Here is a 24,634-nt window from a genome sequence, read left to right on the forward strand (position 1 = left end):
GGAGATTCTGAATGAGCAGTTCTGTTAAAACACCAAGTGCTGTAAGGTTTTTCCTGTTCTGTGGTCACACACTGCCCAGGCCAGCTATCTTGTAGAGTGCCTTTTATAATCACAATAGACAGAGCTGGAGAGATAGCAAGGGAATAGCAGATCTATACAAATCCATTTTCTCCCAATGACCAACAACACCACTGTGTACTTACGTGGTGTGGTTTAGTCTGCAGGGCTGTCTTCCTCTGTGACTGGTGTAGCATTATTTTACTGTCATCATATTAATTGCCTTGTCAATGACTGTATGACTTTTTTTTTGGCATATTGTTTATTGACTTTAAATGTCTCTGTGATTTCTTTACCCTACCCTACTGCTTCCAACCCTTTGGTGTAGGGGTCTGGAACGCAATGACCAATGACTGTCCTGTTTGCAAGACTCCAGCTTGGGAATGCAACTCCTGGGCACTTCATCAGTTCAGGGAGTAAGATTGGGAACAGTTTTCATTTTTAATTATAGCTTTTCCTCCCATATCCTTCTAATTCTTTTAGGAAAAATACCAGAAATTTGGTGTGAAACTCAGGCCAACATTGTCAGTACAATTGTCACAGTAACAAAGAAGGGATTGTGAGTATAGCAGGATCTAAAAACTCCATGTGGAATTTGCTACATAGAATTCTATTGAAACATTGACTAGAAGAAATTTTAGACATTTCTAGGTTAAACTGAACCCTAAACCTTACGTTTATTTCATACCTTGATGCCATAACCTTTGACTGCTAGATGAGAATGGCTTTAGTCTTATGCCTATTCCTGGAGTTGGCACACTGTTCACGTAACTGGATGGCTAGTAGGTATTTCAGACTTTGCAGGCCATACAATCTCTGTTGCACTACTCAACTCTCCTGAGTGGCTGTGTCTCAATAAAACTTTACTTATAAAAATAAGCCTCTGTGGGCCATCCACTACTAATGCTTTGTCTATTCAGCTCTTGTTTGCTAACATCTGGCTTACACAGGTAAAAGTGAAGACTTGGGGGGATTTATTTGCCTTTCACGGTCTCACAAATGTGAATAGTAGTAAATCTTGTTATCTAGACATGAGTGTTGGAAGTCAGCATTTGGAGCCAAAATACAGGACCAAGTGGTTTTTCCCCCTGAGATAGGAATGAGCCCTGAGGACTGCACAAGGAGAGGGAACCAACAGGGAAGTCCTGGCAGATGAGCTGAGCTGTTAAACCCCAGCTCTGACCTCAATAGAGCAGGGCCTCCTTGGTTTTTTTGGAAGTACTGAGGATGGAACTCGGGGCCTAGTGCATGCTAGGCAAGTGCTCTACCACTAAGCCATATTCCCAGCCCCTTTGCTGTACTTTTATCTGTTTTAGATATTACGGTTATTCTAAGATGTTGTTTGTAAAATATTTAGTCTGCTACTAAAGAATACTTTTTAATATATTGGTTCACATTTTTGTAATATAGTATATTAACTTTTTTATTTTTTAAAATTATTTATTTTTTGGTTGTAGTTGGACACAATACCCTTATTTTATTTATTATGTGGCACTGAGGATTGAACCCAGGGCTTCACACATGCTAGGCGAGCGCTCTACGACTGAGCCACAACTCCAGTTCAAGTATATTACCTTTTTATAATAGATATTTCAGAAAAAGTTTCCAAAGGATTTGTCACATATCACTTTGTAATTAAATGGAAGAAAATAGATTAAAAAGAACCACAAATCATCTAAATGAAAGATATATCTGTCTCCCTTTCCTTCCCTACCCCTCTTCCACCACCCATTTAACAGATTAAAATGTCTATGGTTGCAAAGAAATAGAGACAAAATAGGGCTCCAGTCTCCCATCTGGTGCCACGGCTGCTTGTGACACCACATTGCCTTAGCAGTGCTTGTTTCTATCAGAGGCTTAAGGAGATCATTAGCAACCCCACCACTTTCTTTTTACCTGCTCATGTGGTCAGAGACCCCAAGCTCCTCAGTGCTGTCAGGCTGTTGGGGTGCAGCATGTGCACTGAGTTCTGGCACTAGCTCCTTGGAGATTACCTCCAGGATGTTTCCTAAACACTGGCACTAAAATGTTGATTATCAGAACAGTCTCCTGTGACTCAGATAGGTTGCCGAATCCAGGTCCTGTTCTGCCCTCAGCATAAATCTCAGCGTCTGCTCTTTGGGATTAGATGCCAGAGTGGGAGGATCCCAAGAAGCCTGAGATCTCATCCCCTTGTGCATGGTTCCTTTGCTGGCTTGCGAAAGTCTTCTCTGTCTGTACTTGGTGAATGTGAGTCAGGGCAGTGAATCGAGGGCTGTGGGGTAGTGTGTGCACATCTATCTGCACTGGGTGTCTATATGGCACCAGGACCCTGTCCTCAGGACGTCCTTCCAGCCAAAATAAGAAAACAGGAGTCCAGCCCACAGGGCTGGGAGACATAGGGGAGATAAACGTTTGTTCTTCTTGATGAGGAAGGGTGAGCCCGCTGAACAAAAGAGACAAGTTGAATTCACAGAGTGCAGTATTCTAATGAAGCCTCGTGCTGTGCTAGAGTCCACTTAGCAAGATCTAGCACAGCAGAGCCTTGGATAGGAGGGATTTATTCATCTCTGCCTTCTTCATCAGGTTTCCTTCTTTCAGTCTTTCAGTAACCATCACCGGAAAGCCTAGTTTCTGTATGGGAGTTTACCCTGGTAGCTTGCCTGGAATACAATTCGGAAGATTAGTGTTCATGGCATGGAGACTGGCCCCGGTGCCCGGTACACTCTGGTGAATATTCATGTTGGCACCTGGAAGGTTTATTTCTAAATAGGCAGCTCTTGCAGAGCACATTCCAGAGGGGGATGGCTTTTCTCCTGGCTGAGGAATCCTTCAGCCAAACAAATATGGTAGGGAGGGGCAGCTACTGGGCAATTCTAGTGCGCATTTGTGAGACAGAATCTGCATCCCCACGTGTTCTGCGGCCTTGAGGAGAACTGAGACCCCTCCCACCCATGAGCTGCTGCCTGGGCCTCCAGCTCTGGGAAGAATAGTGTGGGCGATTCCAGAGAAAGAAAATGGCAACTGCTCATTTAGCCTTTGGTAGTATAGCCCACACCAGTTTAGTTTAATTACAGCTGTTTATCAGTTAGAAAAGTTAAGAGTTATTAATGTTCAGCTGAAAATGTTTGAATTAAAACTTGTGATCCCAGCTTTGAAGACCTGGATCAAGAAGACTGTACTGAGTGGCCAGTGATCAAAAGAATCTCATTGAAAAAACGTAATTAGCCATTTTTTCCTCTAGCCATTACAAAAAAAAATTACATAAAATGTTGTGGGTTTTTTTTTTCCTGGCTTCTTACCTTTCTTCACAAGATTTATCACACAGTTACATATTAAATTGATTCATTATATTTTGTTTGTAAGACCTTGTAGATATAGTATGTTCACCTTTATGTACTGGTGGAGAAGATGTTACTATTAACTTTCTCATTAATGTCTTTATTTTAATTGTAAGTCATATACCACATGGAGAATTATGATTTATCAGACACCTCAGATGGTATAATCTACTTTAAATGTTTATATTGTAAAACTCTTGCAACTTATTATAGTTTAGTGTTTTTGTGTGCAGTTATTTTCATGTGAAAGCTTTCACAAAAAGATTTAATGAAGAAAGTTCACCAGAAAATGAAATTATGGGAAGGAATTTTTAAAACCAAGAGATGAGAGAGACAGACTTTGTACAGGCCATACCATCTCACCACCAGGTTGGGTGCAGCGGGAGGAGGTGGGGGATGGAGGAGGAAGAGTGGCAGCACAGGTGGTGCTGAAGGGGCTGAGGGTCTGGATTGCATGGGCGAGTGTTTAAAATCATTTCCAGCTAGAGCTCAGGACTTTGTAGATTGTGCCCTGTAGGGAAAAGAAGATGATTCACAGCTGGAGCAAAGGTTGAAATCCAGATCTGATTAAGGTGAAGAGGTCAGGCTGATAAGAAAGAGAGGGAGATGTGTGAAAATAGTGCCGGCTGTGTTAAGAGAGACCAAAAAAGAGGTTTGGTAAGAACAAAAATAGAGGACATCATTGAATAGAAGAGTTTTTGCCTTATAGTTCACCCCTGCTGGAATGTTCTCTTGCCTGTAATATTTGGAGTTGAACCTTCCTACCTTGTGGCCCTTCCATTCTCTCTCTTTAGCACCAGGTTGTGAGAATACAAAGATCTGCCTATAGCTAAATTGTGCGTTCTCCCACAGAAACACATTCCTATGAAAACGTGACCCAAGGGAATAGAAAAGAGCTGTGGAGGTTATTAAATTTCTCTTTGGCTCTGCTTCTTGGTGCTTTGTAGGCTGTGCACATGTGGGTACCTATTAGCATGTGGTCAGAGGAGGGACAGAAGAAGAAGCAAAGAGATGAAACAGCAGTCAGAGTTGATATTTTTCATAAATTATTTCCAGGGGAAGACTTGGCAAAATGGTGGTAGGGGCTGGGGATGGAGGACTGGTTCCATCTAAGGGAGGCAGGATATTTTCTGATTGAAACATAATGTTTCTGGAATGAGCTACCTGGATTTTGTGATTTATTTATAATTCCCTCTCTCAACCACCCTTTCCTGTCCTGCTCCCAAGTCTCCATCAGTTTAACTCAGTAGAGCCTGTGATCCATAAGCCATTGTGTTGGGGAGCATGAGGAACCCCAAGTCCATTCACCATGTACGGTCCCTGTACTCTGAAACCATGGTCAGGTGATTCCTCCTGAATGGTCTTGGTCCTGGAGGCTGAAGGGAGAGGACCTTGGATGATGATATGCAGGGAACCTGGAGCCAGGTGACTGTGTTCCCCAAACTTTTGGATGAAAGCCCTCAGCGGGTCCATTTTATTCCACAGAAGTCACATATATTAAATAGAGGTTGAGGTGGTAAAAAAAAAACGTAGTACTCAACTTGTAGCTTAGTGGTTCCTGAGCTCTTTATTGAGCCTGTCTCTTCTCACCTCCCAATAATTTCACAGAATTAAGATCAGGGAACAGAAAAGTTCACACTAATGCACATTACTTTGAGCTGTAAAAAGACACTGATTCTGGCCTTTTAAAGTCACAACAGTGACTAATAATCTTTCTAGTAAATGAAGCTGAAAGTGAGCTGAACTCAATACCTGGGAAGCTAAGCCCTGTGGTCTGGGCGGGACTTTGCCATTTCTGCCTCTTACATATACTTTTCTGATCCTGCCAGTGAGCCAAATCAGACAGGTCTCACTGATTGTGTGCACGCGCCATGAAGAGGAGGCTGCTGGGATCAAGGCAGATAGCATTGCTGCAGAAACGGGAGATAGATAATGCCAAATTTAAACAGGGGAAGATCTGTAAAAGCTGCATACCTGCTCACTGTGTCACGGCCTGAAAGGTCTGTAACATAAAGAGACTTCACCTTTAAAATATCACAAGACCATTTGATCAGTTCCTGATACTTCTGTTGCCAATGTCTTGCTTAAGAAATGGCTATATTTGGAAAGTCACCTTCAGAAATGTAAGAAAACTGCTTTTAATCTCAAGGACTGTTTGGCCTGAACAAAATTTTCTCACATATCCACAAAGCATAAAATGAAAGAATTTTCTTCAAATTGAACTGTGTAGTATGAAATCTAGATTATTAGCCTGGACTTAAACTTATTTGTTAAATAAGGGTTTGCTAAGTGATTGACTAGTCTGTAAACAGTGACTTGGGCAGTGTTTTGCTCATGTAAGAAAATTAACCCAGGAACTTAAAAAAATAGATTTGCACTGGAAGCAGGACATGTATTGATTATAATTTTTCCAAATATAATCCAAAAACATTTTGAAACTGGTGAGATCTGTGTGTGTGTGAGACTGGATGGTGCTTAGTCCTTCACCGTTCATTCCACACTTGGCATTTGCTGAAAATCTCAGCTGTAGCCATGCTGTTGGATAGTACACGGATAGTTTTTATGTTGTCACCTAAACCTTAAAATACAAAATTTAATATCCCACCAAGGAGTAAAAAGATGGTCTCAAGTAGCCGTTAAGAGTTGATAGCTTCATATTGTCTCAAGGTTTTGGAAAGCTCTGCCTCATCTAGCTACACACAGCTATATCCTGCTGGCATCTCTCCATTAATATCTCTCTACTTTTAAGTAACTTACCTGGATTACCCAACCCCTCCTTTTATTCTGCCTCCTCCCAGTGAGGCAGTCTGCACAGGAGACCAAGTAAACACTTTCTTCACTTCATTTTACTCCTGGAGCGTCAGGGTCTAAACACAGAAACTACACATCCAGACAACCTAGAGCCTGTGCCTGCCTTTTTTCTGGCCAGTGCCATCATTTCTTACTTTCTTGGAGAAATTACCCTCCACCTCTGTCATAGTTTGGATCTGGAATGTCCCCCAAAGCCCCCACGTTAAAGCCTTGGTCCCCAGTTCTTGGCGCTATTGAGTGGAATCTTTAAGAGGAAGGACCTAGTTGGAGGAAGAGAGCCACTGAGAGTGTCCCTTGGTGGCTATACTGTGCCCCAACCCCTTCCCTGCTCTTTCTTTTTGCTTCTAGTTGCCATGAGATGAGCAGCTTTCTCTGCTATAAACACGCTTCTGTCACGATGCACCTCCTTGCCACAGGCCCCAAAGCAAAACTACCAAACCATAGGGACCGAAACCTCCAAAATCATGAACCAAAATAAACTCTTCCTTTTAAGTTGATTATCTTAGGTATCTTATCACAGTTACATAAAGCTGACTAATGCAACATCCCAGTTTTGAATAATTAAACTATCAGATAATACCTAGACTCTCTGATGTCCTCCAACTAATGTAGTTCCCAAGAACCCTTTCCATCTGGGGAACAATCTGTAATTCCCTCCTTCTGCTGTTGGAGGAAGACAGGTATCCCCTTTGCCCTGAAAGGTCGTGGTCCACTTAGAGGCAGGGCCCCTGTGGTGACAGCTCCTCAGGAGTCCTCCTGTCTGGAATCTGCAGGGCAGCCACCTGATCTCCTTCGCACACTTCTGATAAAGCATTTTTGCTTGACTCTGGTCTCCTGCTGAGAATCTCATTTTGGACTTGCAGTCCTCCAGCAGCTCTTCTCAGCTGGACCTTGCTCCCTACCTGAGGATGATGCTACCTAATCGAACCTTGTGACAGCTGACAGTAAGGATCCCTTTCATGTTTGGTAAAATCCCGTTTCTCACAGGTAGAGTTGCTTCCCTGAAGCTGTATTGAATCCTCTGGCAGTTGTTACCCACTACCTCTCCTGCCTTGCAGAAGCAGGGGGTAGAACGGTGCCCCTCACATGTTATCTCTCTGCTTCTCTATTAGAAGAGTAAGATCTGGGCTCTGCTGGATGAAGCGGAAGTGCTGGCGTTTCCCTGTGTCACCAGAGCTTGTTACCTTTCTCCCTCGCCATCACGTCTGTGGCCTCTGTTCTTCTACATTGTGAACTCTAGGTCCTCCCTTCTGAAAGGTTGTCCACCCTGCTCCCCAACCCAGAAATAGTCAGAAATCCTCCTGGTCCTTCATTCTTGACCCTGATCCGGGCCCTCTGGCCCCATGCCCTTGTGAGGAGAGTGATGAACTCTGGGGACTATCCCACCTCTGCAAGACCTTCTCCCTGTGGCCCTGCTGACCCAGCGAGAACTGTAGGGCCCACTCTGCAGTGTGCCACTCCCCTTCTCCCCCTTCTCCAAAGCACCTTCTTTCACACTTGAGTGAAAAAACTGCCCCCCCCCGCAGGGAGTCCTCCCGCCACCCGCCACCCCGTTATTTACCTCCTTACTGTCAGCTGTCACAAGGTTCGATTAGGTAGCATCATCCTCAGGTAGGGAGCAAGGTCCAGCTGAGAAGAGCCGCTGGAGGACTGCAAGTCCAAATGAGATTCCCCGTGGTCCTGTCGCTGTCCAGGCATCGCCGCCATTCTCGTCGGCATAGCATCTGCTCTTTGCTGAGTACCTTTGCTTTCCAGTACACTCTGCTAGGAGCTTATCTTAGGCCCTTTCAGTTCTAAGTAACAAAAACCAAGTAAAATGGCTTAAGCTAAAAGTAATGACATTATTTAAGTGAATATGATTTCCCATGGAGTACTAGGGCAGAGACTCTGAAGGCCATCATAGGGATTGAAGGCAGACCTGGGGATCTGTCCAAGGTGCAGGCCGCCCTCCCTGAGCTGCACTGTCTTCACTGCTTCTCACTCAGGTGGCTTTCTTTGCTTCCTTGAGCCTGTGATAGGAGAGGGCCACCCCAGAATGCCTGTGTTCTCATTATCTTGTTTAAGGGAGCAGGACTAATTAAGCTAAAATCCTACATAATTCACAAATTATAAGAAAGGAAGTCTGATGAGCCCAGCATGGGTCATGTGGCTTCCCAGCATGCAGTCAGGTCTACAGGACAGGCTGAGCTCAGGAACTCCCCTCATCTGCTTTGAAGTTGGGCTGGAAACTGTTCCCAAGGAGGAGAGCTACTCTGTAATGTACAGACACACCAAAAAAAAATCTCTACTGCTCATGTGATGGCAGAGGATCATAAACCATTAGAACTGCAAGAGCCCTGGGAAACCAGATCCAGACACTAAAGGTCACCAAGAGTGAAACCGAAGTAAGTAGCTTAAATAAGTTAAGTGACTTGTCTGAGTGTTACATAGTCGGTACTTAGTAAATAATTCTTGGACAATAACTCTTGGACTGTTGAATGGAAAACAGTAATTTCTCAAGAATTCAAGGGATCTTTAACAAAGAGTCTTCTGCATATTTTATTCATTTATTTATTTTTATGTGGTGCTGAGGATGAAACCCAGTGCCTCACATACCCCAGACAAGTACGCTACTGCTGAGCCACAACCCCACCCACTTCTGCATATTTTTTGGAGTATCTTTAACTTTGACTGAAATATTAGAAATGGATTTGATGATGCTATTACAGCATTACCAACAGCCTGGTAGTTGATCTTTCTTTGGTGTTTTTTTGTTTTGTTTTGTTTTTCACCCAAAGGAAAAAACTATTCACAACAGGATTAGTGTTGGCCCCAGGGCTTTCAGTGGAGTCTCCCACAAATGATGGACAATTAGAAACAAGCAAAACAGGCCCTGGCTCCTGGTCTGAGAGGCCCCAATTCATTGGAGAAGCTGTTGATCTCAACCGTTAGGCTTCAGCCATTGTTCACAATCTGGCATAGAATTAATCCCCTAAGAAAGGACGGAAAAATGCCATTCAGCACAACATGGTTTGTCATCGCATGCATAATGCAGGCTTTCCAATTAGAATGCTACAATTTGGAAACTTTCTTCACAGACTGATGAGAGAGCAATTATTTTAAGAAGGGAAAACTCAGTCCACTGGGTTTGCCTCGAGTCACTTCTGACTCAAGCCGCAAAGACAAGAGTTTTGAAATCATATTCACTATTGAATTTTGTATCAAAACACCAGCAAGGAGAGCAATTAGTTGCTGTAAACTGAACCCCTAGTAATCAATGATATGCAGCCAGCCAGAGCATTTATGGAGGATGTAAGCAAAATCACATCTGCTAATCAATTTTAAAAAACCTAGCACTTCACTGCTTTTAGGGAAACACCACAGTAAGAAAGAGGAAAGATGGAGGAGATGGTGTTTAGTATCACCAGGTATTTCATGCAGTGCTCACTCCGTAGAGAGGTTTGTGGCCCTAGCTAAACACTCTTCATCTGCTTCAACAGATCTTGGCCAGTGGTGTTCATTATTCAGCTCCTTTTGGAAATGGCTTCTGCTGAACGGTGGAGGTGTGTGGATGTGTGTGAGAGATGGGGCCTGTTTAAAGAGCTCACACATACACACACACATCATCGAGATGTCTGTCCTGGGTAAGCTCCCTGCAGACATTCCCAGTTGGATACAGGTCAGCAGTGTCTCTTTGTCACTGCAAGTACAAAGACGTAAGAACAGCAACTCTGTGCTGCTGGCAGGAGAAGAAGTGGAGGTTGTCGGTGGGCCTTCCACTTGTGCCGTATCAGAACCAAATTCCTATCCATGGAGAAAGAGATGGAGTCAGTTTTCCTTGAGTGTACTTAAACTATACTTGCTTTTTTGCTTGAATCAACCAGGAGATTTTTATTCTCCGTGAAGCCTAAATTCCAAGCAAATATGCATTCTGACACATGAATTAGAATCTCACCAAAAACCCCACTGTGTAGGTGAGTCTGAGCCATGGTCTTGATAACCTGAGATCCATCAGTGTCCCTTTTCCACTCAGGAGTCACCATGACCCCCCATTCCCAGCCCCTAGGGACTCCTAATAGAGGAATAGAGAACAAGATTTCCACCAATATGTGCACTTGGCTGCTGTTCAGAAAAAAAGAATTTAGACCAGGAGAAATTATTGAGGTAAAGATCGATAGTCCAGGCTAATAAAAATTAATATCTTCAGCATGCAAACTATGCTAGGCAGTGGATTAATATCCTTTAGATATAGAGGACATTTTGTAAGTCATTGACAAAAGGATAAATGTAAGTAGGAAATGGGTAAAATGTTCAAGTTCAATGATAAGTAAAAAATTGCAAATTAGCTAAATATATTTCATCTATCAAATTGGCAGTATTTGTAAACCTCACCACAATATTGGTGATGATATATGGGTATTTGTTACACACTGGTGGTGATGTGAGTACAACTTGTTATAGATTTTTGTTTGGGATTGGGGAGAAGAAAGATATACAGCTATTTTATGATACATACCAAAGCTTCAAAATGTTTGTATGCCCTACTCTAGGAGTTTTGTTTACAGAAACTTTCAAAGGCAGTGCTCATGTATTTAGCTAAGAATGTTCATCACAGAATTTTTTTAAGTATTTATTTTTTTAGTTTTGTAGGTGGATACAATATCTTTATTTTATTTTTATGTAGTGCTGAGGATCAAACCCAGTGCCTCACACGTGCTAGGCGAGCGCTCTACCACCGAGCCACAACCCCAGCCCTCATCACAGAATTTTCATACCAGTGAAATAATATCAGCTACCTAAGTACCTAATAATAAGAGACTGATTAAATAAATTGAGATGTCCAAAAAATAAAATACTACAAAGTCAGCACATGTGATGTATAAGAATATTCAATATACGAAAAGATGTTCATAATAGATTGTTAAGCAAAATAAGCAAGTTACAAATAATAGGCACTTTGTATTTGTGTTCACAGTATTCTTAGAATTATAGATGATCTTCATTTTAAAATAATGATTTGCCTTAAAACAAAATGGAGGACTTTATAGAATAGGCCACTTAAAAATTCTTCTAGTGTGTTATCCTTTCAAGATTCTCTACTGGAATGTTTATGATACTCATAATTGGTCATCCTTTTTTATCTTTTCTGTAGCCCCTATCCTCAAGGCAGTCTTTTTCAATGAAATATTTTGAGATCTAGTTGGATTCTATTTCTAAAGAGACTGATTGTTTTTGTTTGGATACTCTGTAGCAGTACTAACTCTTGATTATCTGAAAGGTTGACAAATCTGGCTGTCCATAAGTAATCCAGAATCCCAATGAGAAAATGTCTCAACATTGTCTCCCAGCAAACCTGTTACCAGAGCTATTAATGAAGAGAATGATTAATCAGTCTGAAGTCCTTTCCTAATTTCAGTAGCAAACATATATTACTTGATAGCAAACAGCGTTACAATTGAAAACAAAGAACTAATGGGAGAGGGGAACATGGGCAGTCCTAATCCTCAATAATAGCTATGTAGGGGACACTAAACTGAACTTTCGCAAAGCCTTTTCATTGATCATAATTATAAATTAAAGGAATGTAATACAAACTACTTTTATAAACTGATAAGTTGCAGGTTGAAAATTCTGACTGGGAATAAAGAAAACATTTGGCAGCAGAATAACAGAACTGGGCTTTGATTCAGGATACCAGGTTGGAATCCTTATCAATCACTCAGCAACCATGAGTTTAGACAAGTTATTTGATAGCATTAAGCCTTTTTCACCATCTGTATAATTTGACAGGAATAATAGTACTCACTAAGAGGATATTTGGAAGGACTTAATAAGACAAATTGTGTAACACTTAACATAGGGACTGAAACACAGTAAGCACTAAGGAAGTACTGTCTTTCATGGTCATTATTACTGTTGTTGGAAGGAATGTATTTGCCCAGACATTGGTTGAGCATAAGCTCTGTGTGAGACACTGGGCCAGGTACTAGGAAGCTAGAACTCAGTGTGCCATATATGCTGCCTTCAGGGTGCTTGCTGTTCTAGCTGGTGAAGGAAGCAAATGCCCATGACCAACTTATAAAGCAATAAGATACTGTGTGAATTTTACATAGGAAGGACTTTTAAGGCTGGAATCATAAAAAACATAGATGATAGAAATCATAGATCTCCTTGCAGAACTGTCAGAAGCAAAATGTAGATCCCATATTGCTTTTTTTATTCTTACTTTTTAATTGAAGAATAATACAGAATGCACAATTAATTTATGTGTAGCTTAATGAATATTTACATGTCTATACTCAGGTACTACTACCCACATCAAAATTAAAATACTTCTGGCGTTCTAGAAGTTTCTTTCATGCCATTTCCCAATCAATACCTTCCCCAGAGGTAACCACAGTTCTGAAATCAATAGATAAATTTTGTCATCTTTGAGCTTCACAACAATGGAATAATATTGTCAATGCTCAAGTTCTTGTCTGGGTAGAAAAGTGGGATAAGAAGAAAAGGACCCAAAAAATAACTTCCTAAATAATATTTAAGGAAGTTTTGCTAGTGAATATATGTTCGCCTATGTAGAAGATCCTCCATATATGTGTAACAAACATGTACAGACTTTTTTCTTGTCACTATTCCCTAGAAAATACAATGCAACAACTATTTGCGTTGAACTCACTTTGTATTAGGTATTATGAGTAACCTAGAAATAATTTAAAGTGTACAGGAGGATGTGTGTATGTTATACACAAATACTATGGCACTTTTTGTGTGTGTGTGTGGTGGTGCTGGGGGTTGAACCTAGGGCCTTGTGCAAGCTAGGCAAGCACTCTGCCAACTGAGCTGTATCCCCAGTCCCCACTATTTTTTTTTTTTTTTTAAGTAGTTTGAGCATCTGCAGGTTTGGGAAGATCCTGGAACAACCCTGCCACAGGTCCTTTGGGATTACTAGATCTCCAAATCAGATAATCTTACCAAAGTTAGGCAAATGTACAGGTGAGAATGAGAAGAAACCTAAAACATGATAAATAAAGGTCATGGGGCATGCTAGTTATCATCAATTAGAAAGCAGATTCCTCCATGAGCGGTGGTCTCCAGGATGTTACGTTTAGTCACCCTGCCAAGTGGTGAATAAGGAAGGAGGACATGGAGACATCTCCTTCCAGAGCCAGTCTGAAGAACCATGCCAGTTAAGTGGACAGAGACTACCCAAAATTGGGTGATTTGTGAAATGAACTCCTACTGAAGAGACGAGCTGCAGACTGTTCTGTTCGTACCTTTGGGAAATTCACTTTCTTTCCCCAGTTCTGGAATTGTGATGTGCAGAGGAGGCAGGTTAGAAGGATGAGATAGACATGGATTGTCCCATGCTTATGTCTCCATGCCAGTGAGAACATTTACAGCAATCTTGGTTTTCTCTTTGTTTAGATTGTTACTTTGGGACTGTGATGACCGCAGCTACAGTTACTACGTTGAGGTTTCTACCAACCAGCAACAGTGGACCATGGTGGCTGATAGAACAAAAGTCTCCTGCAAGTAAGTTGCCTCCTTTCAGTAATTTATTACAATGGCAAGAGCAGTCTCTATGATGGAGTCTGCAGTTCCAAGTATGTATTACTGGGACCACCAAATTATATTCTTCTTTTGAGTTTGAAAATGTATTACATCGGCTGGGGTTGTAGCTCAGTGGTAGAGTGCTTACCTAGCATGTGTGGGGGGCCCTGGGTTGGATCTTCAGCACCACATAAAAATAAATAAATAAAACAAAGGTATTGTGTCCACCTACAACTAAAAAATAAGTATATAAGAAAAAAATGTATTACAATAATCCTTTACCATAGTTTGACTATTAAGTACATATGGGAATTTACTTGATAGGACCAAATAAGCTTTCTGTTGAGATTTGAACTTGACTCACACTTTCGAAAATAATGTATATATCTAAGTAGGAAAAAGAAAGATACTTTCCTTATGCAATCCTCTCTCAGATCTTTCCCACATCCCACACTATTCATCTTTAAGATATTTTTTTTCTTCCTTAGAGAATTTTGCTGACGTGATACATACTTCAAAAATTATTCTGGGGCTCTATCTTACTCCTCACCCTCATACCAGTCTCAGAGTTAGCTAAAAATTTATCTCATCTCCGTGTTAGCTAGCAGTTACCAGAATTAAGGAAAGCCTTGTGCCTTAGGCTCTTCGTGGGCAGAGGCATTTAATGCACTTAGCAAGGTAGCTCTGAGCTTACCTAGTTGCAGGAACAGCTGGCAGGAAGGATTCTGTGGGTTCTGACCAGCCTAGAATCAGTATATAAAGAGAGCCTTTTTGTACAGCCATATTATCTGGGAGACAAGACAGCAAATGGCTGATTTTTCTTTCTTTCTTTCCTTCTTTTTTTTTTTGGTACTGGGGATTGAACCCAGGGGTGCTTAACCACTGAGCCACACCCCCAGCCCTTCTTCTCTTTTTTTTAAATAATGTATTTTTTATACCTTTATTTTATTTATTTATATGTGGTGCTAAGGCTTGAACCCAGTGCCTGCCTTACACATGCTAGGCAAGTGCTCTACCACTGAGCTACAGCCCCAACCCCTAAGCCTTTTTTTTATGTTTTATTTAGAGACAGGGTCTTACTAAATTTCTGAGGCTGGCTTTGAACCCGATCTACCTGCCTCAGCCTCCTGAGCTGCTGGGTTCGCTACCACACCGAGCTCTTTTTTAAATTGCATTATTGTTCTGTGTTAGTCCAATTTCTATTGCTGTGTTAAGATACCTGGAAAATCAACTTACAGGGAGGAAAAGTTTGTGTAGGTTCTTGGTTTCAGTCCATGGTCACTTGCTCTTGTTGCTTTGGGCCTGTGATGACACAGTAGAGCAATCAGGGCAGGAACATATGATTGAGGAGGCCTGCTCACCTCATGGCAGCTGAGAAGCAGAGAAGGAGGAAGGAGATGGGGTCCTAATATTCCCTTCACGTCCTTGCCCCCAGTTACCTAACTTCCTTCCACCTGACCCACCTCCCAGTAGCAACCATAGACTGACAACCAGATCTTTACCACAGTTGCCTTAGGGGGACATTTTCTGTTTAAACTTTAACAGATTCACACACTATAAATTCACCCCTTACACTGTATGATTCAGTGCTTTTTAGTATACTCACAGAGTTGTGCAGCCATCACTTCCAACATTCTAGAACATCTTCATCACTCCAAAATGAAGCCTTCTCTTCATTAACAGTCACCACCCCCATTTCTTTTCAACTCCCGCAATCCAGCAGCCAGCATGTGACCTTGTGTTCCTTACTTCTACTTAGTGTGATGTTTTCCAGGTTAATTCATGATTGTAACATATATCAGAGTTTCATTTCTTTTTAAGAATAAATAGTATGCCATTGTATAACCAAATTTTTTTTTATCCATTCATCAGTTGGTAAATATCTGAATTATTTCAACTTTTTATTATTATGAATAATGCTGCTATGAATAGTATATATATATATAAGTTTTCATATGAACATATTCAGTTTTCTTGGGTATAAACCTAGAAATAGCCATTGAGTCCTGTGGTAACTGTGTTTGACTTTTTGAAGAACTTCCAAGCATTTATATAGTAGTTAACACCATTTTTTGTTCCTACCAGCGGCGTATGAGGCATTCTAATTTTCCACAAGCACTTGTTATTGTCCATCTTTTTGATCACAGAATGTGGAGGTGAAGTGGCATATCATTGTGGCTTCAATTTGCACTTACCTAATGGCTAATGATGTTGAACATCTTTTCAGGTGCTTACTTGACCAAGATTTCTAAATAGCATTAACAATGGCTTGTCTGAGGGCATGTTTGACACCATCACCATTACTATTATATTATCACAAAGCACGTGTATGTTGGTTAAGGTAGCACTTGCTGCTGTAACAAATAATTTTCAGTATTTCAGTGACTTAATACAGTAGTGTATTCCTCAGTCATCTAACAGACACTGTGGGTGTTCTGGTTGTCAAGTGGCCATTCTCCACAGATGAATGAGGAACCCACGCATCTCCCTTCTTATAGTTCCACCATCATTTAGAGCCTCCTCAGCATCACGTACATCTAGCTGGTAGACAGGAAAAGAAAAGAGAAATAGATACTTGTATGCTAATTTGGATGTAGTCCATTCCTGGCTAGGCAGGAAATTCCCATTGAAGCACAGATTTTGTGGGCATTTCTGCCACAGTTTAAGAAAACTAACAATTATATCCTAATTGATATTCCAGTACCTGCATTATTTTATCTCTTTTTGTCTGAATACAAAATGCTTGTGGGGTATTGAGCTTATTTTGTAGAAGAGGAAATGAAGCTCAGAGAGAGTATCTTTTCCAAGGAATGGAGCTAAGATTTAAACTGAGGGCTCTTTCCAGTCTACCACATTGTCTCCTAGTACCAAAGCATTACCTGAGGGCCAAGCCAGGCTAAATGATGGAAAAGGGCAGATGAAATGGTTAACTTTTCCCAAGCTCCTGGGACCCTCTTTATGAAACTAGAGGGTCTCTGAGACCCATGAGCAACCAGCCATCCATTTGTCTTTCCAGAGTGCCTGCTCATTGAGTGTGTAGCTCCGGGACCAGATCTGTGCCTCCTCAAAACTTGTCATCTTTGATGTTTATCCATCTCTTATGACATTTTGTATGTTATAAAATATATTCCTCATCTCTCTCTCTTTTATTTTCCTCTGCCAAAGGTGCTATACCAGGTGTGTTTTTAACAAGATCTGGTTGACTGTTGACCAGGTACATGTTATAATGATGTTATATTTAGTGAAATGTTTTTTTTTTAATTAAAAAACGCATTCACTAATAACTCCTCTCATGTAACTTTGCATTAAGTCATCAGTATCTTTGTTTGCTTCCATTACTTGATGTATTTAAATAATTTATGTTTTTAACTTTGTATTTTAGCACTTAGATGCTCCAGCAGTGTTTTACATATTAATAAATAAATAATACAGTAGAAGAACAAGAGTAGTGAAAAGACAAGTACCTTTTAACCCTATAAGGATCAATGGAACCCAGGGTTATGAGTTTACATTTACAGGCATATCCTGAATTTACTGTGCTTCCTATTTTCAAGTTAGGCCTTAAGAAACTGAGAATATATATAAATGATTAAAAAAAAAAAAAGACTTCTTAACTAACATACTCCAGAGCAGACCTCAAGAGAGGATTTTATTAGCTTTAAGAATTGTAGCGTGTTCTTATTGAAATAGAATGTGAGTCATGTTATAAATAAAATTACATGGAATATTTAAAGATCATAGTTCTGCCTCTTGATAGCATTTTTCCTTGTCAAGAGATGAGAGCTCGGATTTCTGCTGTCCTCAGAGAAATCTCTCAGAATGAGCGGCTCCCTGTCTTGAGCTCTGGGATTGGTATGTTCCTTTCTAGTTCTCAGGTCCTTTCTGCTAGACTTGACACTTCTCTGGTTTTCATTCAGGCTGGGGTCATCTTCTGCTGTAGATAACCTTGCTTTTGTATTAACTTTTTTTGGGGGGTGGGTGGGTTCCGTGGATTGAACCCCAGGTGTTGTGCATACTAGATAAGCACTGTACTGCTGACCCACATCCCCAGCCCTGTACTATTTTTTTTTAATTAATTTTTACCTCTCTTTCCTTACCTAATATAATAATGTACACTTTAGCCTTATTTTGCTTTTCCAAGCATTGACTTCTTTTCTCTGCTGTCCTTTAAGTTGTTGAACAATTGATCTGTTTATTCAGCTCTTAAGTTATAAACGCAAACACACACATGGAAATTAATGTAAGTAATGCAGAGATCATTTTGTAAAAAGTAAAATTTTACCTTCCCATCTTCTGTTCCACTCCTTAGAGGTAACTACTTCTGACTTTTTTTTTCTGTTTTTAGTTTTTGTAACTTCTTGATTTTAATATTTTGAACCTCTAATAATTAAATTATCAGCTTTACTAACTTTTGCTGTAATTCACTTCAGCACTCTTCATTTTTGTTAGTTATGATTTTCACTTTAGTTCTATTATTTGCCTTTTAAAATTAAATGATATACTTAAACCTATTTTTTTTTCATCTATCAATTGTGGACAGTAGTTTCTGGTTTCCTACTATGTTGATGAAGAAATTATTCCCCTCTATTTCCGTTTGTCTTTCTTCTTCCTACTTCCCATCCGCTGTAAGCTGTCCAACCGCACTGACCTTATAAAGGTTTATGATGTGGGGGCTGGGGCTGGGGCTCAGTGGTGGAGCACTTGCCTTGCGCGTGTGAGGTACTGGGTTCGATCCTTAGCACCACATGAAAATAAATAAATAAATAAATAAAGATATCGTACCAACTACAACTGAAAAATTTTGAAAAAAATGTTTATGATGTATACATTTTGTTCTGTAACCTATGCTGAAGTTTTCCATGTGTTAACTATAAAATAATCCTGAAAAGGGAAAACAACTGAGAGCTCATTATAATATTCTGATTATATAACATTGTTTGTTCACAACATATCTAGTAATTGGATATGCAGTGAGAGAAATATTCTATGTCATTAAGCATGAGCCCCTCTGGGAAGAATTGTACCCTGTTCAGATCTAATAGATCAGATTTTCTTATGAGTGTCAGAATTATTCCACATGTTGAATAGCTTTTTGTTTTCCTGAAGTTCCTAATTGCCTCTTTTTCCTGTTATAGAGCTTTTAAAACATACTGTTTATTCATTGGTTAATTTTGAGAAGATTGCTTCCTACACCTACTCTACAGCTGTGGTCCTAAACTTCCTTTCTCTTTCCTCTCTAGATTGGCAATATTGTTTCTTGGATTTTTTTCCTTTTTTTGTTTCTTCCTTCCTTTTATTTATTTATTTATTTATTTTTGTGTGTGTATTGTGGAATGTAGTAAAGGCTTAACAGGATCCTTTTCCATTTGCATGACATACTGACCTTGGGTCCCCTTGCTTTCTAGATCCATTTCCCTGAAAATCTAATAGAAGTGGAACGTTAGCTGTTATTCAGTAGCACTGCTTATGATAAAAATTGTCCTGGTCACTAATTGCATCTATCCTGGGAAGACTGTAAATATCTGGTCAAGAGACAGCTTTGGGCTTTCCTGAGTGTGAAAACTTTTGTAAATTCACATGTTCCATACGATTCTGGGATCTGTGCTCATGGAATGGTTACAAGGGATATTGGTTTCTATTTGGAATGTGAGGCTTCTAAACCATAGTGTCTCCACACCTGCCCATTATTGAATCTTATCCACTGTTACCTGATTATCACCTGCAGGGCAAAAAGAGTAACTCCTAGGACAATTATGTAGACTGCTAGAAAGACTTCCACTGGGAAGAAATGCCTGAAGCTGCCCTGGTGGCTGCCATGTTTCCATTCTCTCTCCTGGGTGAACCTGCAGCCAAGTGTGGCTTGTTGGGTCTTTTGAGTCTGATCACTTAGTTAAGAAAAGATCATTCCTGGCCATTGCACTGTGTAAATCTGTAGGTTTTGTTTTGTTTTCTTCCAGAAAAGGTATATGGAAAGCAAATTTTCAGAATTCTTGCATATCTTGATCATAATTTGTGTATAGTGTTCAGAAGTTTGAAATCTTGGACTTATTACCATCTAGCATCTAATGTTGCTGATGAGAATCTGATATCAGTCTAATACTTAGTCCTTATAGTAATTTACTTTTCTCTATAGAAGCCGCTAAAACCATCTCTTTATCTCTGGTGGTCTTAAAGTTCACAGTGCTATGCCTCCATCCTGCTCAGCTTTTGGAGTTTCCTACATCCTGCTCAGCTTGCTTCACTGTGGAAGTCTGCCCGGTTGTCAATTTATGAATGAGTGATACTTCATTTGCCTGCCACCTTCTAGAAATTACTAAAAATCTTTGATGGCTTCCCTTCCAGTTTGCAGTACCTTTACAAATGTATTCGTTTGTATCTCTTTGAAGGCAGGCAGTGGTTTTCAGGAAGTAGGAGAGAGAGAGGTAGATGAGCCCACAGTATAGGCCATCTTGCACTTGGATTTCCAAAAGTTGTACTGCGTGGACTGACTTATAGTCAGCTATTGATAATCCTGAGTGCCTGGCTGTACCTCTGCCACATTAGGTAGTTGTCTTGTTTCATTCCAAAGTGTACTTCCTCACATATTGACATCATTTGTGTTCGCATTTTTAATCATTTTGTCCCTTTGCCATGGTCCTGCTGGATAATGTTTGCCAAAGTGTGAGCTTCCTCAGCCATCATCCCTCCCAGACTGTGTCCTTGGCAAACATTTTGGCAAATGTAAATGATTAGGTACGAAGACTTGGGTAATCATGAGGGCTGGGGTTGTGGTAGAGCGCTTGCCGAGCATGCTTGAGGCACTGGGCTCAATCCCGGCACCCCATAAAAATTAACAAAATAAAGGCATTGTATCCATCTACAATTTAAAAAAAATTTTTTTAAAGAATTGGGTAATAATGAAAATTTGACTTTTCCACTTGAGAGTTCTTTGGTCATAATCTAGAACTACCTAGTTTCTCTAGCTATTAACTTCTAATTTTCTCACAAATGTTCTGTCTGCCTGCCAGATTTACCACCCAGATTCCCTTCTGAATAGTTTTTTTCTTCAACTAAGTGTTCATTAAAAATGATGTTGTAAAGACTTTTTAATAACTCAAGAAAAATACTTACATAATGAGATTTTTTAAAACAAGGTACAAAATTATAGAAGTATTATCAAAAGTAGAGGAAAATGATGAAAGAAGAAAACCAAAAGGAAATTTGCCAAATTAGGACTAATGGTTGCCTTTGTGGAGCAGGATTATGGAACTTATTTCTAATTTTATACATTTTTTTATTAATTTACATATATTTATTTTAAAGTCTAAAAAATCATATTTGAAGAAAAATTTTTCTTTGCTGCAGCTGTTGATGTTTTGTGGATGTCTGTCCTTATCATCACTTGAGTAGCATATGCCAGCAGAGTGGCACACTTTATTCACTGCCAGCAGTAAATCAAAGAAATTAAATAAGTGCTGTACATGGCAGGAGCCCAGTAGCTCTTCAGGACCTTGATGCCACTTACCCCCGGCACAGGCTGTGCTTCCCTGAAAAGGACACTTGAACCGCATTCTGCTCATGCTTCTCCCAGGAGGGTCCCCAGGGCCGCTTCTCCTGGAGCACTTCTTTCTTTGCCTTTCCCCTGGACTCCAGAAACCCATTTCCATCCGAGTGTCCCTTCACGGAGGGGCCTGGTCTGGGGGAGGTGGGGGCACCCCATGGGAGCACGCAGTTTCTACAGCATCCTCACTTAGGAAGTGTCTCCCCTCTGCCCTCCCTAAGAGACCTGCAGGTGGGGCCAGTTCGTCTGCTGTCCAGGCGTCAGCATGATTGTGTTCATATCTGAGCCCTCTTGCTGACTGTGCTGTCCCTTACAGTCAGTAAGTGGCCTGGGGAAGGGCAGCACTGTGGGTCCTGATTCTGTAGGTAGTGCTAGTTATTCACCTGGGAACCTTTGAAAGAGGAATCATGTTTCAGTGCTGAAGTGGCTGAGGACAACAGGATAAATTCAAGGTGGAGAGTTAGAGGCTCAGTAAACCCTTCTGTAGAGCAGCAAGATTGAAAAATGGCACATTGAAACCTAGACAATTGACTCTGAATGCTGGTTTCTGCCTCTTCTTTCCCGTTTTTGGTGACAGTTGAGAAAGCTTTCTTTCTACCCGTTTGTTTCTTAGCCTGACACTCAACAGCACAAAGCCATTGGGCCTGTTGCAGGAGGTCACTGGTAGCCATGTGGTTGGAGGTCGTATGTAGAGGGCTTGGTGTCACTAACATGATGCATGAGAGAGCCCGTGGGTTTGAGAGGAGGAAACGCCATCACTGTCGACACTGCTGACGAGAAGTTCACAGTCAGTGTCAGGTTCAGTTTCCAAGAAGGGATTGAAGCTCGTGACTGTCACATAGTTCCTGTGCTGAAATATCACTGTTTTCTTGTGAGTTTCTGCTGTGGTAATTTCTCAGCTTTCTCATTCCTGCAGGGCTGGAGGAGTGTGTTTACTTGTTCCTTCTGGAAGTGTGAGCCAATTAATAGACTCTGGTTGTGTAATTGTCACTTTTAAACTGCTCGATGGAGATTTTATTTCTCTCTTTCCATGCTTAATTCCATTTTTCTACACAGCATTTGACAATAATGAAAAAACAGTCATGTTCTTTCTTGAATTTTATTTAAAGGGCAAACATTGGTGTTAATTTTGTCAAGACTTTTAGAATTTGAGCATTAAAAAACATGTCCCTATAAGACGAATGGAAAAAAAAAGAAGAAGAAGAAAGAAAGAGAAGGAAAAAAATTCAGGTAACACACTCATAGAGGTCAGTTTTAGTACTTGGCAGATCCCTGTGTTAGTGACAAGATATCAGAGCCTGCCCTGTGGAAGGCATCTCTATGTTTGACCAGGCTTGGAGACACCTGTTAATCAAACTCTTTTTCATGAACTATGAACTGCCTTGAACAGATGAATATTCTGTTTATGTATTTATTTAGCAGTGTTGGGGATCACTTCCAGGTCCTTGTACATGCTAGGCAAACACTCTACCATTGAACCACATCCTCAACCTAGAAGACTGTGTTAGAGTAGGAAACATTAATAGAGTCTGTCATTTGTACTTCAACCTTTAGAGGGGACTTATCTTTTGTATTTCAGAAGGTTTTTTGTTTGTTTGTTTGTTTTGTTGTACTAGGGTTTAAACCCAGGGCTTCATACATGTTTGACAAACATTGTATACCTGAGCTACATCCTTAGACTTTTTTTTTTTTATTTATTTATTTGAGACAGGGTCTTGCTGTGTTATCTAGGCTGGCCTCAAACTTGTGATCCTCCTTCCTCAGCCTCCCAAGTAGCTGGGATTACAGGTGTGAACCACTGTGTTAGTCAAGTTTCCATCGCTGTGACAAAATACCTGAGAATATCAGCTGGAGGAGAAAGATTGGTTTGGGATCACAGTTTCAGCCCACTTCAGCTGGCACCATTGCTATGGTCCTGTGGTGGAGAGGGCTTGGTGAACAGAGCTGCTCATCTCATGGCGACTGGGAAGCAGAGAGGAAATAATTTGGTCAAAATATAGTTCCTAAGGGCATGCCCCCAGACACCCTCTCCCTCTAGCCGTGTTTCATCTCCTACCGTCTCTACACCTCCTAGTCCATTCAGCTATGAGCTCCTCAGTGGACTAATCCACTATGAGATTGGAGACCTCATGATCTGCTCACTTCCCCAAATCCCCGCCATTGCTGCATTGGGCACCCTGCCTTCAACACATGAGTCTTTGAGGGACAGTTCATATAACAACCCCCATACCCATACTTTGGAATATGTATGGAAAATGGATTTTGATGCTAATATGTGAACTTCCTGAGTTCTAAATTTAGAGCTATCTGCAGGTCCTGTGGACCCCCCGGGGGAGGCTCCCCCACCCAGAACACTTGATAGGTGAAGAATCTGGAAGGCATAAAGTCCTCTTGGGTAGCAAATGAGGAGGAAGGAGAATCTGAGAGCTCTCGTTTCCCTCTTCCTTACTTAACCAGGAACCATGTTATTCTGTAAGTGTAATATTTTTTTCCATGCCTGTTATAAAAAAAAATGAAACATACCTCAATTCTTAGTGAACTGTGTAAGCACCCTTAAAATGCACATGGTCAGGAAGATTCTTCTTTTATTATAGACATAACTTTCATATTAATATCATATTTCAAATGACAAAAACATATCGGGTCACACTAGTCCATCCACCATCACTTCTCTTCCGCTGTTCTCCACTCGAGCAGCCTCCCTCAAGTTGTCTTCACTCACTGCAGCGAGAGGAAACTTCTCCAGCGCAACTTTGCCTCACCCTGCTTAGGATCGTTCACTGTCTGCATCGCTCCCCGGATCAAGATCAGAATTCTTCACGTGCCTTCAGTGCCTCCCCTGCCACTCCAGGCTCACCACCCCACTCTCCCTATTTTCCACGTTCCCGTCTCCCGGGTTCTTTTCCCTTCCCACCATGCATCATGCTCTTCCCCACCACAGACAGAGGCTTTGCCCTTGTCATGGTGGCCTCTCTCTGGGGCCCATGCACCTGCCCTTTGTCTGGTTAACCTCCATTATCCTTTCTCAGCTCAAGGGCCGCTTTCTGAGGAAAGTGTACTCCTTCCACTCATCCCCATCAGACCACTTTGTTGCTCTGTCTCATAGATCTGAGCTTCTTTCCGTCACAGCCCATACTGTAGCTTGCAGTGACCATTTCTTTTCCTGGTGGTTAAGCTCCTGTTGTTCTTCCCCCTAGAAGGTCAGCTGCATGAGAGCAGAGGTTTGGTGTCTCTACCTCCTCTCTTATCCATGGCAGCCTGGCGAGGACCTAGCACTTACAGAGGTCATTTGTCTGAACTTATGGCTGCCCGAGCACCATCACAGTCTCCCTTCATGCTGACCCACTGGTTTTGTTTATCTGGTTACAGTCTAGAC

General features: G+C 41.0%; 1 protein-coding gene across 2 annotated transcripts in view; it reads left to right on the top strand.

Annotated features, from left to right (window-relative positions):
- Positions 1-24,634, top strand: part of Btbd9 (BTB domain containing 9) — a 398,183-nt gene that overhangs the window by 306,869 nt on the left and 66,680 nt on the right. For both annotated transcript variants that reach the window (XM_076858778.1, XM_076858777.1), the window contains exon 9: positions 13,593-13,700. In XM_076858778.1, the coding sequence (XP_076714893.1) occupies positions 13,593-13,700 (108 nt within the window). The remainder of the gene's footprint in view (positions 1-13,592; positions 13,701-24,634) is intronic.

This window comes from Callospermophilus lateralis, chromosome 6 (assembly GCF_048772815.1).
Source record: "Callospermophilus lateralis isolate mCalLat2 chromosome 6, mCalLat2.hap1, whole genome shotgun sequence".
Lineage (NCBI taxonomy): Eukaryota > Metazoa > Chordata > Mammalia > Rodentia > Sciuridae > Callospermophilus > Callospermophilus lateralis.